Source organism: Crocuta crocuta, unplaced genomic scaffold (genome assembly GCF_008692635.1).
Source record: "Crocuta crocuta isolate KB4526 unplaced genomic scaffold, BGI_CrCroc_1.0 scaffold102, whole genome shotgun sequence".
In the NCBI taxonomy this organism is placed as follows: domain Eukaryota; kingdom Metazoa; phylum Chordata; class Mammalia; order Carnivora; family Hyaenidae; genus Crocuta; species Crocuta crocuta.
Window position 1 is genome coordinate 5,954,782 of NW_027530019.1, and position 14,559 is coordinate 5,969,340.

At 39.9% G+C, this 14,559-nt stretch overlaps 1 protein-coding gene across 3 annotated transcripts in view; it reads right to left on the reverse strand.

Moving 5' to 3' along the window:
- Positions 1-5,498: 5,498 nt before the first annotated feature.
- The window catches only part of SLC12A1 (solute carrier family 12 member 1), a 98,754-nt gene continuing 89,693 nt past the window's right edge, over positions 5,499-14,559 (reverse strand). For all 3 annotated transcript variants that reach the window (XM_077764326.1, XM_077764325.1, XM_077764327.1), the window contains exons 24-26: positions 8,323-8,458; positions 6,651-6,718; positions 5,499-5,634 (exon numbers count right to left, since the gene is read on the reverse strand). In XM_077764326.1, coding sequence (XP_077620452.1) covers positions 5,499-5,634; positions 6,651-6,718; positions 8,323-8,458 — 340 coding nt within the window. The remainder of the gene's footprint in view (positions 5,635-6,650; positions 6,719-8,322; positions 8,459-14,559) is intronic.

A 14,559-nucleotide genomic window follows, 5' to 3' on the forward strand; every position in this document is an offset into this window, starting at 1 on the left:
TTGGAAGGCACAATTATTATTTTCTTTAAAAAATCATACTTAGAACAATCCAAAGTGTTAATGGCAATAACACAATAACGTCTACTGGTTTTTCCTTGAAAGAAACTGTATTGCTAGCTCTCCCAAGGGCACTGAAGTCCTGTCATGTGGAAAACTGGGGACGTCAACTCTGAGTGGAAAGGTGAATAGAAGAGCAGGACACTAAAATGGAACCCAAATTATTTTACTTCTTTTCCCTTTCTTTAATATGCACAAGAATGGTATGTGTTTTAAAATTCTAGGGGCACCTGGTGGCTCAGTTGGTTAAGAGTCCAACTTCAGCTCAGGTCATGATCTCACAGTTCGTGAGTTCGAGCCCCGCATTGGGCTCTGTGCTGACGGCTCAGAGCCTGGAGCCTGTTTCTGTGTCTCTCTCTGCGCCCCTGCCCCACTTGTGTGCTGTCACTCTCTCAAAAATAAATAAACGTTAAAATCTTTTTAAATTAAATTCTCATTTAAGCCTTAAAACGGTATCTCAATATAACAAAAATGACAAGTGACAGAATACCATGACATATTTAAATGGCAGAGACTTTTCTTCCTTAGTGGGACCTAAAATAACAGTGTGTTTAGAATTGTGTCAGAGATGAGATGAAATCTTCCACGTTTTTTGAAAACACTTTCTCTGCACAAAAAAGGAGGGCTGACATTATTGCTACAACATCAAAAATCCTAAAAGAGGTGAAGAAGACGGGCCACGCCTCGCTGAGGAGAGGAGGCTCCACCTGTGGACCAGGGCTGATGGCGCAGGGGAGCTGGTGGCTCCGCAGAGGTACGTGGACCACCTACTGGGGCTGGAGCAAGGTCTGACTTCTTGGCCATTACTGCAGCTAACTGATGGGGTGACATGAGTTGTCAGCAGCTGGGATGCAGTAGCACTAAAGTGACTCACACCCCAAGAGAACTTTCTCTTCTCCCCTTGTGGAGTCAAGACCGATCTCACCCCCATGTCAGTGTGACCCTAATCTCTGCAGAGGGAAGCAGTAGAAATGTCTAGTGACCTTCGGGGCAACATCCAATCAGCAAGGACCCCATGGGGCACTGACTCTTTTTCTTCTTTTATGTATTTTTGAAAGACAGAGCGAGCACGGGAGGGGCAGAGAGAGGGGGGCAAAGAATCTGAAGCAGGCTCCACCCTGACAGAAGAGAGCCCCACATGGGGCTGGAACCCACAAACCACGAGATGATGACCTGAGCAGAGGTCAGATGCTTAACAGCCTGAGTCACCCAGGTGCCCTGGGTGCTGAGTCTTTTAAACCACACTGATGACAAGCTGATGTGACAGGACTTGTGGTTGACACAGGGACCTCTACCACACCTCTTGGTTATTGTGATAGTCTTCCTATTTAATCTTACTAGGGGCCTGCGTGATATCATCATTCAGGGCCAGTGTAGTAGCCTGGCAGCCTGAAAACAGTGAGACCCAGGACCTGGATCACCCATCCCTGCGAGCTTTCTTCTTTGTATTAGAGATGCTATTCACTGAAAGTTGATTTTCTCTTGGGCTCAGCCTCTATGGCAAGCACATAACTTTCTGGCACCTCTCCAGGGTATTTGAGAGATGCCCCACTGCAACACCTATGTCTGCTTGCAGTGCTTATGTGACCTCACTGGTGGTCTTTTCTGAATACTCTTTGTATCCAGCAACACAGATCCCACTCAGTGCCTTACTCTGGCCTGTCTCCACTTTCTCATCTCCAGATGAAAATTGTGGGTCAAGTTAGTGGAAGTCTCTCAGGGTCTCCTGTGATTTTTTTCCGTGGAATATTATTGGTTGCAAGCTGACCTTTGATAGCTTCCTTTAATCTTGTCCCAGGTAAACTATAGCTTGATTTTTTTTTTAATTTTTAAGTTTTTATTTATTTTGAGAGACAGAGAGCACAGGGGGAAGGGCAGAGAAAGAGGGAGAGAATCCCAAGAAGGCTCACAGCTGTCAGCGCAGAGCCTGATATGGGGCTTGATCCCACAAACCATGAGATCATGACCTGAGCCAAAATCAAGAGTTGGACGCTCAACTGACTGAGCCAGCCGGGTGCCCCTATGTTTGATTGCTTTTTAAAAAGTGTTACCATGTGGATGGTATCCTTTCTTAGTTTCCTACTGTGATGCAGATCTTTCCTATTTTCATTTCTTTGGTCATTTCAGGGTGATCTAATAGACAATAGGGAAAGAAAGCCTTTGCTCCAGTTGTGCATTTGGGGTGTTTTTTGTTTTTTCATTTTTCTTTTTGAACACGAGTCTGATCTTCCTGCATTTAATGTATCTGTAGGACTTACAAAGAGAAACACTATGAATATTTGGATCTGAGACTTCGGGGAGATGTGGGTGAGAAATACAAAGTTGGGAGACATGAGCCTGTGGTGGCATTCAGGTCACAGAAATAGGAGAAACTGCCTGGAGCAGGTTCCAAAATCTTACAGATCATCAGTCCCTCTCCCAGATTCTAATTTAGCAGGCCTATAGTAGTCCTCAAGAATCTACAATCTTTTTTTTTTTGTTTCCAAATAAAAATTTCTAGAACTGAGTATTAAGAGAAGACTTGTAAGACAATGCTCCCAGAATGGTCCTATTTGGGTAAGAAAGGTTTATACCTATTGCACATAGTTACATTGTAGGGATGGTGGCAGGGCCATCAACTGAAAAAGTGATGCAGATTTTGAGAAGCCATCATGAGGAAGAAGTGGGGAGGCTGAGGAGAAACGTAGACAAAGCGAGAGGACTGAGAAAGTTTGACACCAATGCAGGTGATTGCTCAACTTTCTCCTTCCTGCGCAGAAAGTTGAGTGTAGACAGGGACATGATGAGTGGTTGGCTTAATCGAGATGAGTGAAGCATGGGACAGTACAGGGCATTAAGGGCTGCAAAAGTCTGCTGGTGTCTGGCCACTGCCTCCATCCATTCACTTTTCTGCTGTCCTCACCTAACCTACTCTGGGTCTCAAAACCGCAGTCACCTGACCATTTTCTCTCCGTCCATGTACACTTCTTTTGTTAACCTGGAACCCAGGGATATCAGCCAGTCTTTCCAGGAGCCCTCAGAAAATTAAATAGTTTAAGGTCAAACTACTATAAACGGTGAGATGAAAATCTGAACTCAGGCCAGTCCAAGTTGTGTTTTTTAAGAGCACTTTTTTCCAGGACCCCTGTGATGGACATGGTCATGTTCTACCAGGCCCTGTTTAATGAGGGACTTATTGCCCCAGGCACTGGGAGTGCAGTCAGCAGACAGACTTCAGCTCTCAGCCCCCACGGGGAGGCCTTGGCTGCAGAGAACTGCCTCACCCAGGGTCACACCCCTTCCTGGGCAGCACACATCCAGCGATGAATCAATGCATAAATATAAAGGCCTGGCCCTCTCAGCCCTGCTTGGGACTACTCTGAAGGAACTTTCTGTCTCCAGAGCTTCCTGTGGGGTTGGCCGAGGCTGTCCTTGGGCCTGTGTCACTGCCCACCTTTTCATTCACCCTCCTTGCTTCCTCCCTCTCCCTTCCTTCCACGGGTGTTGATCCCCAAAACACTCCTTAACAAACAGGCTCCATGCTAAATGCTCTTTCAGAGTCTGTTTCCCAGGGAACCCAATGGGCAACAGCCTCTCAAGGATACAAAAGCACCAGACTCTCCTGTTATGGAAGCCTTATTACTTCTCACTTTCCCCAGATACCCTCTCTGAAGTGTTTCGGAGAATTGTCAGGTCCACATGAAGCTGCATGCTCCCTCCCCTGGGAGGGACCGCACCTGCACCTCACATTGTCTTTGAATTTCAGTTACGTAGGGCTCAAGAGAGATGGTTTGATCTGGGGCTGAGTTAGGCAAATGGTCCTGGATTTGGAGTGCGGCTAGCCTGCTCCTTAAATTTTGCTGACTGTTTTCCCCTTCCCTCCCTAGTTATCCTCCTAAGCTGAGTCTGGGCTTGGAATTCCTAATCCTGATTCCCAGTTTCAAACAAACTTCAGACGAGGCAACTGATTGAATGTTTTTTAAGTTTATTTATTTTGAGAGAGAGACAGTGAGAGAGACCATGAGCTGGGAAGGGGCAGAGAGGGAGAGACAGATCCCAAGCAGGCTCTGCGCTGCCAGTGCGAAGTCTGATGCGGGGCTCAAACTCACAAACCCATGAGATCATGACCTGAGCCAAGATAGAGAGTCAGACGCTTAAATGACTGTGTAGCCAGGTGCCCACAACTGATTGAATTTTTAATGCTCACATTTGATATGCCATTGTACCGTGATCTTAGTGACTAAAAAGTAAAAACGTGACCTAGGCCAAAGCAAACAAATTTCAGTGCTTTTATTTCAGGTTCATTTTTTCCCTTGTATTTTACCAGTTAAGATAAACAGTCAAAACATGTTAGGAAAAAAAAATCAAGACATCCATCCGAAAAAAAATTATTGGGTTGTCAATGTGATTAAGTATAATAGGAATACTAACAGAGAAAAAAAATCAAGACTTGCATGTTATATACAACATACAGTTTTGTAACTTTATAGGTTTCTCCACTTTACATTTTAATTACTCGTTTCAATCAACACAATCACTATATGGAGTAACTCAGTATATGATTCAGGATATATTTCTTTATAATGGTTTGAAAATTTGTGGTATTTGGTTTTCAATTAGACATCTATGAAGATTTCATCAGTGCTAAGCACTTAATCAGAAACAAATATGCAAAGTAATACTATGATGGAGATTTCAAAATATTTAGTAGGCGAAACAATTAAAGTTTATCTATTAGAATGGAATCTAGTATTTAATTGGAATATTGTTGCCTTCTAATCCAGCTAACGTACTCTTCAGTCAGCAGCAAATTGAAGCCATATGTTATCAATGATCACTCAGATCACTGTAAGTATATAAGCTATGTTACATTAAATAACCGTATTTAGGTAACTGCTTTAAACATTTTGTAGACTCAAGTACTTCTCAAAGTGTTCAGTTATTGATTTTCAAATCTTTGTAGGTCTAAGCCTCTCAGAAGGCCAAGCATAATCAGGGCTCCTGCCCAGCCGGTCTTTTCCTTTGATAACCACCCATCGTTACTATACCAGCCTGTCAATAAGCATTTAATGAAAACCTGCTGTGGGGCTGAGGCCTCTCCTGGGGTCTAGAAGCAAACAAAAGATTAACTTTGCCTGGAGAAGCTTACAATCAAGTTGGTGGCTTTCATAAGCATAAGCCAGCATGGCTTCCTTGATTTTCTTGTTTATCCACAGCAACAGTAAAGATGTTTTTCTAGGGGTAGCATTGTCTTGGACATCCTCTTAAGCTGACAGAAGAAAACAATAGCCCCCAGTAACCAAGAAAAAAATAATGACATAATTTATGTGGAATCCTGTGCAATTGTCTCCAGACGTTCGCATATCCATAGATCAGATTTACAATGTAAAGTATGTAAGAACCACAACATGGTTCTTAATTATCTCTACATTAAGTTAAGATGTGTTCTTATCCTTCATGTATTAAGAGTAAAATGTCAGCACATTTTTGTGGTTTCCTCTAACTAGTAAAACAGGAGGGAGGTTCTTCGTGAGGATTTCCAACCAAGCCATGTACAACCAATCTGATATAGATCCTTTTCTTGCTACTGGAAGGCTCCTGATAGCATGGAAGAAAAATTTAAAAGTGACAATTACTACAGGCAGTAGCATCACTAGTCAACTGAGCCATTTAATAACCAGTGGCCTGAAACTCTTATAACCCTTCACCCCCAAAACGAAAGCACTGACATTATTTTGAATATAGATATTAAACTGATGTCGTTTTCAGATAATAATCTATAAACCAGAAAAATAGGCTTAGGCATTGTAGAGTAGCAACAAAACATAACTATAAATTTTCACTCCTCTTTAAGTAGAAAATTTGATCAAGCAATACCTCTCCTTCTTTGATGGAAATGATATTCTCAGTAGTTTAAAGCTCTTATATATGGCAGAAATCTCGGAAAACAGCTATTTGAACCCTCTCACCCAATTTGGGAGACTGTTCTAGGTCTTAGGTGGAGAGTTCTCCAGTATAGACCTTCAAGTCGTATTAATCTTCACACAAAGGAATCAGATCATGAGGTATAAACGTAAGATAGTTGGTTTTCATGTTTAGCTATCAATGTTTGAGTAAACATTCATATTTACAACAGACACACCTCTAACATTTGTGAGGTAAAGGGTAAGAGTGGAAATGGGAAAGTCGCCTGCCTTTTTCTCCCATTCTGATCTCTTCCAACATAGCAAGGAGCTTCCTGCACATGCTGTACACTCTATCTCAGGAGCACTCCCAGAGGGGGAGCCCATGAGCCTCAGGGGCTTACTTACGGCCTGTTAGGCAGGGAGTTCAGGGTCAGGCTCCTCGAGCATGGTCTGAAGGGAGAGCTGGGGTTCTACATGGGCACATGCCCTGGCCCCATGGGTAGGGCAGGCCGGATGGAAAGTCCAAGTGGGACCTTCTAAAGCCCATGGGCTCCAGTTGGCAGGGTCTCAGGGTGGCATTTATTTTCCTTCACTGCCTAAGTCCCACACGTTCCAAAATTTTTTCAACTATGACTTTTTAAGTTGATTAACCCATTTACTACCTAAGATTTCCCTGTAACATTCTTACATGTCTGCAGTGATACTTACAGGACAATGAGATTAGCAGCTCTTGAGTGTTCCTGTAGGAGTTCATTCAGGCGAACTTGGCGGTAACTCTGTGGACAACATTTAGATTTTGTGGAGGGCAGTTCTACCAGCATTATGAATGAGAATCTATCTTCTTCCCTCAAATTGTGGAGAAGTACAAAAGCCTCGCTTTAAAAAATTACAATGATTTCATCCATATTTGGAAACTAACGGCGTTTTAAAAACTCATGAGAATTTTTAGAAACATAAAGAATAAAACAAAATTGTCATTGTGCAATAGTGGCTTATTAAATTCTAAGGGAAAAAACAAGCAAGCAGAAGTCATGGATAATAGTAAAGAGAAGATGAGAAGGGCCAGATCTGGGGACGGGTTTGAGGTGGAAGAAAACTAATTGAATCTTGATACCTAAGAAAATAAATTATATCCTCACCTACATCGTTTAGGCTCTTTGAATATTTTATCAGCATAGGGGACTGATTTCAACTAAAAAGTCAACCAAAGACTCACTTGGAAAAATAACTACAATGATGATTTTGCATTGATGAGAGTGATATTTATTATTATATTTCATTGGCTCAGAGACCAAGGCTTAGATGTATGATTTGCTCGATTATATGAAAAATCTTTGTTAGATCTGGGCAGTTTATTATATACAGTTTATAAATTTTAGCTCAGGGGCTCCTGGGTGGCTCAGTTGGTTAAGCATCTGACTTCAGCTCAGGTCATGATCTCACAGTTTGTGAAGGCGAGCCACGCATTGAGCTCTGTGCTGACAGTTGAGAGCCTGAAGTCGGCTTCAGATTCTGTGTCTCCTTCTCTCTCTGTGCCCATCCCCCGCTTGTGCTCACTCGTTCACTCACTCTCTCTCTCAAAAGTAAATAAACAAACATTAAGGAAAAAAATTAGCTCGGTATTTTTTCTACTAAATTTGAAAGGCTTTAGTATCTCTTATCCTAATTTGTTTCAAGTTCAGCTCCTAATGTAGTTTATTTAAATTCTGTGGTTTAGAGGTTTCTGTGGTCCTTTTCCTTGAATGTCCAATGCAATTCAAATCTCAGTTCTTCTACTTAATTCTCTTGTCCCAGCCCTTTTCATTCTCCTCACTATCACAACTTCATTCAGCTCGGGACACATGGGGTAACTTCCATCTTCTGGGTTCTGAAAAAAATTTCCCCACTTTATATCCATCCTACAACATGTGCCCAATTTAACTTTCACAATCCTTGTTCCAATTACATATGTTCTCAGATCCCTTTGTTAGTTTTCATAAACTCATCAGGTTAAAATTTCTTGGTTACTGTGTTAAATTGTGAGTCAACTACCTGGATCTGCTTTGCACACATATTGACTTAAGTTGTTTTAGACTGATGGGTATATCTCCTATTCTATAAAATTAAATCTGAAAGAAGACTTGATAATATATATCAATAATCTGGGTTTTTAAAATTTTTTTAAAAAAGAAATGATTTCATATTAAAAATGGAAACTACTTTCTAAATTTTCATATCTAGCATAATGAATGAAAAGTACTTGAAAAATGCAGAAACCCTGGATCTTGAATAATGAAATTCTATAACAGATACTGTGACCTCTTGATCATTAAATCAACGGCTGTTTTCTTTTTCAGCTCCTTAAACAGTAAAGTAAAAATTAAGGAAGACAAGTCCTTACCTTTTCCTTGACTACTTCCAGTTCTGCATCTGTAATTTTCCATGGGGTCTCTCTCTTTAATTTCTCAGCAGTTGTTAAATCTTTGCAGCTTTCATGGAGACGATATGGTTCAATCATCTCTTCAAAGACTTTCCAGCTGAAATTGGAATTATAAAGGAGGGCTCACAGTGGGAAACTAACTCATTATTTCACAGATACTCCAGGTATGACTGGCTCTGCTGGCTGCAGTCTCAGAGCTGAATGTCATGCAAATCTTTTAAGAATTATCTTTGCAGGGGACTTACTGTGAGGAAAGCCACCGATATGGTACTGCCTCCCTACCCAAGGCAAGGCCTCAACATGTCTGAGGCCTTGTTAGCCTACTGGGTATTAGATCCTCAATATAAATGCACCAACACACAGAGAGTAATTATTCTGCAAACACACTTTCTACATGGTACAAAGACACAGTTGTAACGGAGACACGTTAGCCCATAAATAAGTTTCCATCTGCTTAACTGAGTTTCCGTCTGCTTATTGTACAGACCGTATGGGAGACATTTATGGATTAATGTGGGAGATGAGCTAGGTTCCTTGGGGTGGGAGTTGGCGAGGCCTGCCCTCACCTTTAGTCCAAGCTGCCCTCCCCCAGCTGGCAGGGGGCTGGGGACAGCTAGAAGAATAGTAGATTTAATGGTTCTAGAGCAATTTGGATGTTTGCTGCATGTAATGGAGCTTCTGTCCTTCTGATATCTGCTGTTGCTGTCTGAGATTTATTTTTTTAATGTTTTATTTATTTCTGAGAGAGAGAGCGAGAGACAGCGTGAGCAGGGGAGGGTCAGAGAGAGAGGGAGACACAGACTCTGAAACAGGCTCCAGGCTCTGAGCTGGCAGTCAGCACAGAGCCCGACGCGGGGCTCGAACCCACAAACCACGGGATCATGACCTAAGCGAAAGTCGGACGCTTAACCGACTGAGCCACCCAGGCGCCCCAACCCCTGTCTGAGATTTTTAAAGGACTGTTTTTCAGGTGCATGTTATGGAAAAGAAAACAAAAATTGGTAATATTTTAATGTCTAAAAATCCAAAGCCATTTGAGAGCAATTAAGATTGTGTCATTGAGTAGAAAAGTAGCAGTGTATCTCACAGCTGTGGACTAATTTAAAACTTGCTGGAAAATCTCATTCTTGTCTTTCATAAGAACCTCGTAAGATTTTTTTTAAACAGTAGTACAAAACAAAGCTTATAATTTATGAGAGTAGTTGTCTTCAGTGTGCTACTTTAAAGTGATCCTTAATGTAAACAATATCTTTTGGTTTTCTATAATGTAGCTTACTTATAATTTAGTACCTTTGGAATGAGGGGTAACTAAAATCAAAGTGCTATTAGGTTAAGGAATTAAAATATGAAGGGATGAGTTCAATGATCTCATCAGTTGCCCTGATTTAGGATCTGCAGATCAAAGTGGAGAGATTACAAAGGAGAATGTACCCATGTGCCTTTGTTAGGGATTGAAGAGCTACTGAATGTAGTAGATTTCTGACACTTTGACTTATTTAGAGCGGTAGACAACAACAGAGAACTACTGATATGCCTTATTCTTCTTTCAACTACACAATACTTCCATTTGCTATTCCTTCTAACAGTGCCATGCCTTCAGAGACCTTTGGCAGTAAGCTGTGCAATGGAAAGATCCTGGTCTAGGAAAGAAGAGCCTGAGTTCTTAATCCTGTTCTTCCATTGTCCTCCTGGACCTGGATAACCTTGCCTATAAAAGGAGGTAAAGATGGTCGCTCAGAGCTGGCAATGAAGATTGATGTGATGGTTAGATGTGATCTGGGTGACAGTGCTCTGAAAAGTGTACTGTGCCCTGTAAAACCAAGGCATTCATTTTACTGAACAGTCACAGGGCTGGGGTTAGCAACTGACTCTCTCTGTTTAAGCCCTTCGTGTACTTATTTTGATCAGGGTAAGCGTCTTTGCATCTCAGCCCTGGTGCTTACTAGAAACACCAGTTCAGAACTAGTTTCCTAAGACATGGAAGTGGAGTAGAGGTAGCTTGTTGTCTCCCTGGTATTCATACTATGCCCCCTCCCCTCCCCCCCTCCCCCATATTGTTTGGATGGGAGTGACTCCATCCTCAGCATCGGCTCATCAGGACAATTCTATTCCTTCTACCAGAGCATTTGGCCAGGGTAGACACATAGCCCAGGCAAGGTTGACCAAGAGGTATCTAACATTCCACTGACCACAATAAGTGGCTCAGTGGCTCAGGCTCGTACAACCTGAATGGAGTCCATGACCTGAGTTCGATGACGGGAGAAGAGATAAACTTTCTCTCCCACTGAACATAAATGAGCAAGTATGTAATCCTGGTTGCTACTGGCTGTCATCCTGTTTTTATGAGCTAAATCATCTTGATTGATGATTTCATAATGGAAAGTAGGGTAGAGAATATGGAAAAGAATTAGTTCTTGATTACAAAATTAACCTTCTAGATCAAACTTTGCCTGAAAGCCAAAACATAGTTGGACTTTTCAGTTATGTTTGCCAATAATTTCCATTTTTCAAGTCACTATAAGTTTTCTTTTCCTTGCATTGAAACATGCTAAGGGACATAATAGTTTATAATGGGACTGTATTTGCCCATTTATTTTCTCTGAACTCTTACGGTTCTTCATCCATGTTCATCTTTGACTTCTTCAACCTAAGGTTCATCCCTGAGCTGACTATTTCCATCCTCCTAGCTAGGTGATGCAAAGGTGTCTCAAGATTTCTATTCTGATTCTCATTAAATTCTGATTTTTCTTATAAATGCTTTTTTAATTGCCTCTAGAATAGGCCAAGATTTACATGCTATTGAATGTAAATGGCAATGAATTCAATTTAAAAAAATTAACTTATACCTGTCCTGCCTTCTCCATCCTATTCTTCACAATAACAAAGTTTAAAAATTTTTAATTGCAAAAAAATAATGTTTCCCTAAGTTCTTATAAGATTTCTTTTCTCAAATTAATATACCAGTTGTTTTGTGACCACTCTAGTAGCTTTAGACTAAATTATCCAGTTGATTGTTTCTACTTTCTCCTTAATTTCTACATAAAGATTGTCTTTTTGGCCTATGGCTTTTAATTCAGTATATCAATAAAAGATGAATTTAACCACAAGAGATTTTCAGTTTCTCTAGGCTCAATTATTTTCTCATTAACTTTGCTTTTATATTCCCTTTCACCCCTGCCCAGCCACATTTATAATGTTTCTATGATAAAATAGCTCCATCAAGACTTACTGATGCCTTATGGGTAGTTGAAAGATTTATGAGAGGTAACTTAAGGCATTGAACATTAGCCTCCACCATGGGAATCATTGACAAACTCTTTTTGACACTGTGTGTCACCTGGTGACCAGAAAAGCTCAGTGATGGAGAAATGATTACTAATGGTAGATAGGGGCTGCCTAGTGATGAAAAGCTGACGTTGAGCTGGTGCTCGGAGTGTAGGGCCCTGGAAACAGGGCTGGATCAGCCCAGAGGAAAAGTCTTCTTCCTCTAATTAAACGACTCAGAGGAGATGCCTTTTAAAAATTATGACAGAGGCCTCAACAAAGTAGGTTTAGAGGGTACATACCTCAATGTACTATAGGCTATAAGTGAAAAACCCATGACTAATCATAAACAATTGTGAAAACCTGAAAGCTTTCCCTCTAAAATCAGGAACAAGGTGAGGATGTCTTCTCTCACCACTTTTACAGGGCCTGGTACTAGAAGTTTTAGCCACAGTTATCAGACAAGAAAAAGGAATAAAAGGTATCCTAATTGGTAAGGAAGAAGTAAACTTTCACTCTTTGCAGATAACATGATACTTCATATCAAAAACTCTAAAGATACCACTAAAAATTACTAGAACTGATAAATGAATTCAGTAAGGTCACAGGATACAAAATCGATGTACTGAAATCCATTGCACTTCTATACACTCATAATGAAGGAACAGAAAGAGAAATTAAGAAAGAAATCCCATTTAAAATTTCACCAAAAATAATAAAATATCTAGGAATAAACTTAACCAGGAAGTGAAAGACTTGTGCTCTGAAAACTATAAAACATTAATGAAAGAAATTGAAGATGACACCAACAAGTGGAAAGATGTTTCATGCTCATAGATTAGAAGAACAAACATTGTTAAAATGCCTGTACTACTTAGAGCAATCTACAGATTTAATGCAATCCCTAACAAAATACCAACAGCATTTTTCGCAGAACTAGAACAAATAATCCTAAAATTTAAATGGAACCACAAAAGACTCCACATAATCAAAACAATCTTGAAAAAAGAAAAACAAAGCTGGAGATATGACAATTCTAGATTTCAAGTTATACTACCAAAACTTTAGTAATCAAAGCAGTATGGTACTGATATAAAAACAGACACATAGATCAATGGAACAGGATAAAAATCCCAGAAACAAACCCATGATTATATAGCAATCAATCTTCAACAAAGGAAGTAAAGCTGTGCAAAGACTCTCTAGTCAACAAATGGTGCTGGGATAACTGGACAGCTCTGTATAAAAGAATGAAACTAGACCACTTTCTTACACAATACACAAAAATAAACTGAAAATGAATTAGAGATGTATATGTGAGATCTGAAACTATAAAAATCCTAGAAGAAAGCACAGGCAGTAACTTCTCTGACATCAGCCGTGGCAATATTTTTCTAGATATGTCTCCTGAGGAACAGGAAACAAAAGCAAAAATGAACTATTGGGACTAAATAAAATACAATACGATACAATAAAATAAAATACAATAAAACAAAATAAAAATCTGCATACTGAAAGAAACAATCAACAAAACTAAATGGGGACCTAATGAATGAGAGAAGATATTTGTAAATGATATATCTCATAAACTGTTAGTATCCAAAATATATAAAGAACTTACACAACTCCACACCCAAAAAGTAAATAATCCTGATGAGCAGAAGACATGAACAAACATTTCTCCAAAGACATGCAAATGTCCAATAGACACATGAAAAGATGCTCAATATCACTCATCGTCAAGGAAATGCAAGTCAAAACTACAATGAGATATTACCTCACACCTACAAGAATGGCCAAAATAAAAAAACACATGAAACATTAAGTGTGCTGAGGACATGGAGAAAAAGGAACCCTGTGAACTGTTGGTGGGAATGCAAACTGGTGCATCCACTCTGGAAAACAGTATGGAGTTTCCTCAAAAAGTTAAAAGCAGAACTACCCTGTGATCTAGCGATAATACCACTGGGTATTTTACCCAAAGAAAACAAAAACACTAATTTGAAAGGATATATCCATCCCTATGTTATTTGCAGCATTGTTTACAGTAGCCAAATTATGGAAGCAGCCCACTGCCATCAACTGATGAAATGGATAAAGAAGAGGTGTATATATACACAATGGAATATTACTCAGTCATAATAAAGAATGAAATCTTGCCATTTGCAGCAACATGGATAGAGCTAGAAAGTATAATGCTAAGTGAAATTAGCCAGTCAGAAAAGACAAATACTATATGGATTCACTCCTAGGTGGAATTTAAGAAACAAAACAAACAAACAAAAGGAAAAACAGAGAGAGAGAGAGAGAGAGAGAGAGAGAAACCAATAAACTGACTCTTAACTATAGAGAACAACCTGATGATGACCAGAGGGGAGGCAGGTGGGGGATGGGTGAAACAGGTGAAGGAGACTAAGAGTACACTTATAATGATGAGGACTGAGTAATATATAGAATTGTTCAATTACTATATTGTATCCCTGAAACTAATAGTACACTGTTAACTATACTGGAATTAAAATTAAAAACTTAATAAAAATTTATCACAAAAGTGTCAGATGTGCTATCAGTTGCCATGTGCGAGATTTACTGAATGATGATTTTCTGTTTTAAAATAGGGTTACCTTTATCTATTCGAACAGATTTGCCAACACCAGGTATGTGACTGTTTTACAAAGCAATATGGCATCAGCTATGGTGGAAGGCTGAAGAGAGGAAAACGGCGCTTCCAGCACCCCTCTTCTTGGTGGTGTTTTGTCTTCACACCAGGAGACATTAGCCGCAAAGATTCTTTTATTCCAATATAAGATGGATTTTGTTTTTTGCGTCTTCCTCAAGACCTTGAAATATCAGAGAAAAAGATCTCCAAAATTGTGAAATCTAATTCCTTTTTTTTTTTTTTTTCCTGAGAAAGGGAAATAGATCTCTTCATTG